The sequence below is a fragment of the Penaeus chinensis genome, chromosome 41 (genome assembly GCF_019202785.1).
Source record: "Penaeus chinensis breed Huanghai No. 1 chromosome 41, ASM1920278v2, whole genome shotgun sequence".
Classification (NCBI taxonomy): Eukaryota; Metazoa; Arthropoda; class Malacostraca; order Decapoda; family Penaeidae; genus Penaeus; species Penaeus chinensis.
In genome coordinates, this window is record NC_061859.1 from 8,339,898 (window position 1) to 8,342,397 (window position 2,500).

The 2,500-nt window shown below is 34.6% G+C and overlaps 1 protein-coding gene across 3 annotated transcripts in view; it reads left to right on the plus strand.

Moving 5' to 3' along the window:
- LOC125047540 (ras-related protein Rab-24-like) overlaps positions 1-2,500 on the plus strand; it is an 11,262-nt gene that overhangs the window by 6,081 nt on the left and 2,681 nt on the right. For all 3 annotated transcript variants that reach the window (XM_047645813.1, XM_047645812.1, XM_047645814.1), the window contains 2 exons: positions 613-772; positions 1,459-1,609. In XM_047645813.1, the coding sequence (XP_047501769.1) occupies positions 613-772; positions 1,459-1,609 (311 nt within the window). The remainder of the gene's footprint in view (positions 1-612; positions 773-1,458; positions 1,610-2,500) is intronic.

The window sequence follows — 2,500 nt, forward strand, 5'->3', positions numbered from 1 at the left end:
AAAGTCTTATTAAACAGAAATCATTTTTATATCACAGTATATCTATTACAATTATTATTGTTATAATATTGTTGGTAATAGAAACCTTGTAATCAGTGTTATAAATCTATCGGTCACAGGTTCATCCACCGTCCACTGTTGTTATTTTTGTGATTTTTGTTTCACACAGATGGCTCTGCAAGTGCTCAGCCACCAAGGAGTCAAATAATAGGCTGTACATGTACCTTATTTCCCGATTCCTTGATTATTTTTTTTATAAGAATGTCTTTCTATTCTAATGATTTTGATATTTTTACTGTTCTTATTATTATTATTATTGACCTTATGATTATTATGATGTTATTAAGATATTAATAACAATAAAAGAAAAGGAAAAATCTTTAGGAAAATCAAGGAAAGATGCGAACAGGTAAGATAGGTAAGACACGTAATTGACTCCTTAGTGACTAATCACTTGTGGAGCCATTATTATTGTCATTGCTTTTGATATTGACATTGATATCATTATTATTTTTATCTTTCTTTTATCTATTGATTTGCTTCATTCTGGCAGTAGGTAAAACCACTAAAATGGTTATGAGGACTTCATAATCAAACTTTTGCTTCTCACAGGGGCAGCATTTGGTGCTCGTCGAATGAATGTCCAGGGAAGAGTAATCTGTGTTGGTCTATGGGATACAGCTGGCAGTGAGAGATATCAAGCCATGAGTCGGATTTATTACAGAGATGCAGGAGCTGCTGTAATATGTTATGATATAACTGAAAATGAAAGGTAATTTTCAGTTATTTACTCTGTAAAAGGAGTTCAATTATTCTTTTAAATGTTGTTTGTTTGTTTGCCTTTTGGTGCTATAAATTCTTTGATCAAAATGTTGAAACCTCAGAATCATGAAGTTAGATATCAGATAGAATATATTCTATCTGATATCTTATGGAGTTCATTGCTTAATTCTTTTCTTCTCTTTTTCTTTTCAACTCGGCTTTTCATAAAGAAAATTCAAAACGTGACAGTACCTTACTTGTCCTTTATTTGAATTGCTGAAAATAGATACTAACTTCCTGTAATCTGGAATAATTTAATTAAATTATAATTTTATTTTTTGGGGGGAACTATACATTTTAATTTATATGTTTTATGTGTTTCCATATGTTCATGCTTTGAATTTTTATGTTTTTGTGTAAGTGGATTGCACATTTTCTCATCCAAATTTTTCCTCTTTCTCTTTTCTTTTTCTCCATGTAGACCAGGACACTAATATGGTAAAGTCATTATGATTTTTGAATTATATTTTCATTTTTACTCAAGTTTGTTTCTGGTAAAATCTTTTATGTCTTGCATTGGAAGTTTTATCTCTATGATTAATCTGTATGAAAATTGAAGGGTCTGATTTTAAGCTTTACGTGTAATGTTACAATTGGTAGTAAATTAGGCTGATCTTTAATAATTGCTTATCCTAGTCTGGAACGAGCCAAGTACTGGGTAACAGAGGTGCAGAAGAATGAGGAAAGGTGCCACATTTACCTGTGTGGTACCAAGCTTGACCTGGTTTTGGAAGAGCCCCAAGTCCGGCAGCTTGATTACCATGATGTTGTAGATTATGCTGACCAGGTTAGTGATTTATTATATTTGTAGTATTTCAGGCATGTGCCAGACTTTATTGTAATAATAATCCTATTTTGGCTAAACCAGTTCAGGTGATGATAAATGTTACAGCATGACAAAAAAGGAAAGATTCATTCAAACCATGTCACATTTAATTGGAAACAAACACTTCTAAGTGTCATTATCATTCAGAAGCCTAGCTGGTGAGAGGGCTATGTTAGCTAAACCATAGTGAAATTTAAATCTCAGAGAGTTAAGAGCACTGAGTAAGTTTGTATTGCATAAGAAACCAAGGTTGGCCTAATTTTGGTTGTTTTTCAGAATACCTTCACATAGCCGATTGTGATGATGTTGGTGTCAGTGGATTCCTCTCACTCAACTATTCAAATATATCAAAATTATGCCTTAGACCCCCCCACCCTCCCCACCATTAACAACACTCTTGGCTCTGAAGACAAGATTGGAGGGCATGAAAGGTACCAGGGGAATTGCAGAGTAAAATGTTGATAGAATTCAATAAGTACGTAACTATAGTATTGATACACAATGAACAAGTCAGTGCAATTTATAATGTAGGAAGGTGTTTCCCCCCCTCCCCTCCCAGCTCAGTGACATCTATCAATCAGGTTATATATTGCTGTGTCTGCCCCGCTTGTAGGTTGTACACTATCCTGCTCTGAATATGTGGAGGATTCTTTGTTTTCCTGGGCAGGGATTGAGGGGTCACAGGGGAAACGGCCCCTGCATTCAGCAGTATAGTAAGGTCTTATCTCTATTATTGTTAGTTTATCCTGCAATTTCCCTGGTACCTTTCTTGCTTTTCCTTGCTATTAGAGCCAAGAATGTGGGGTTTTGGGGGGATTCCATGGCATTCCTAAATATGTATGCACTAGAGAG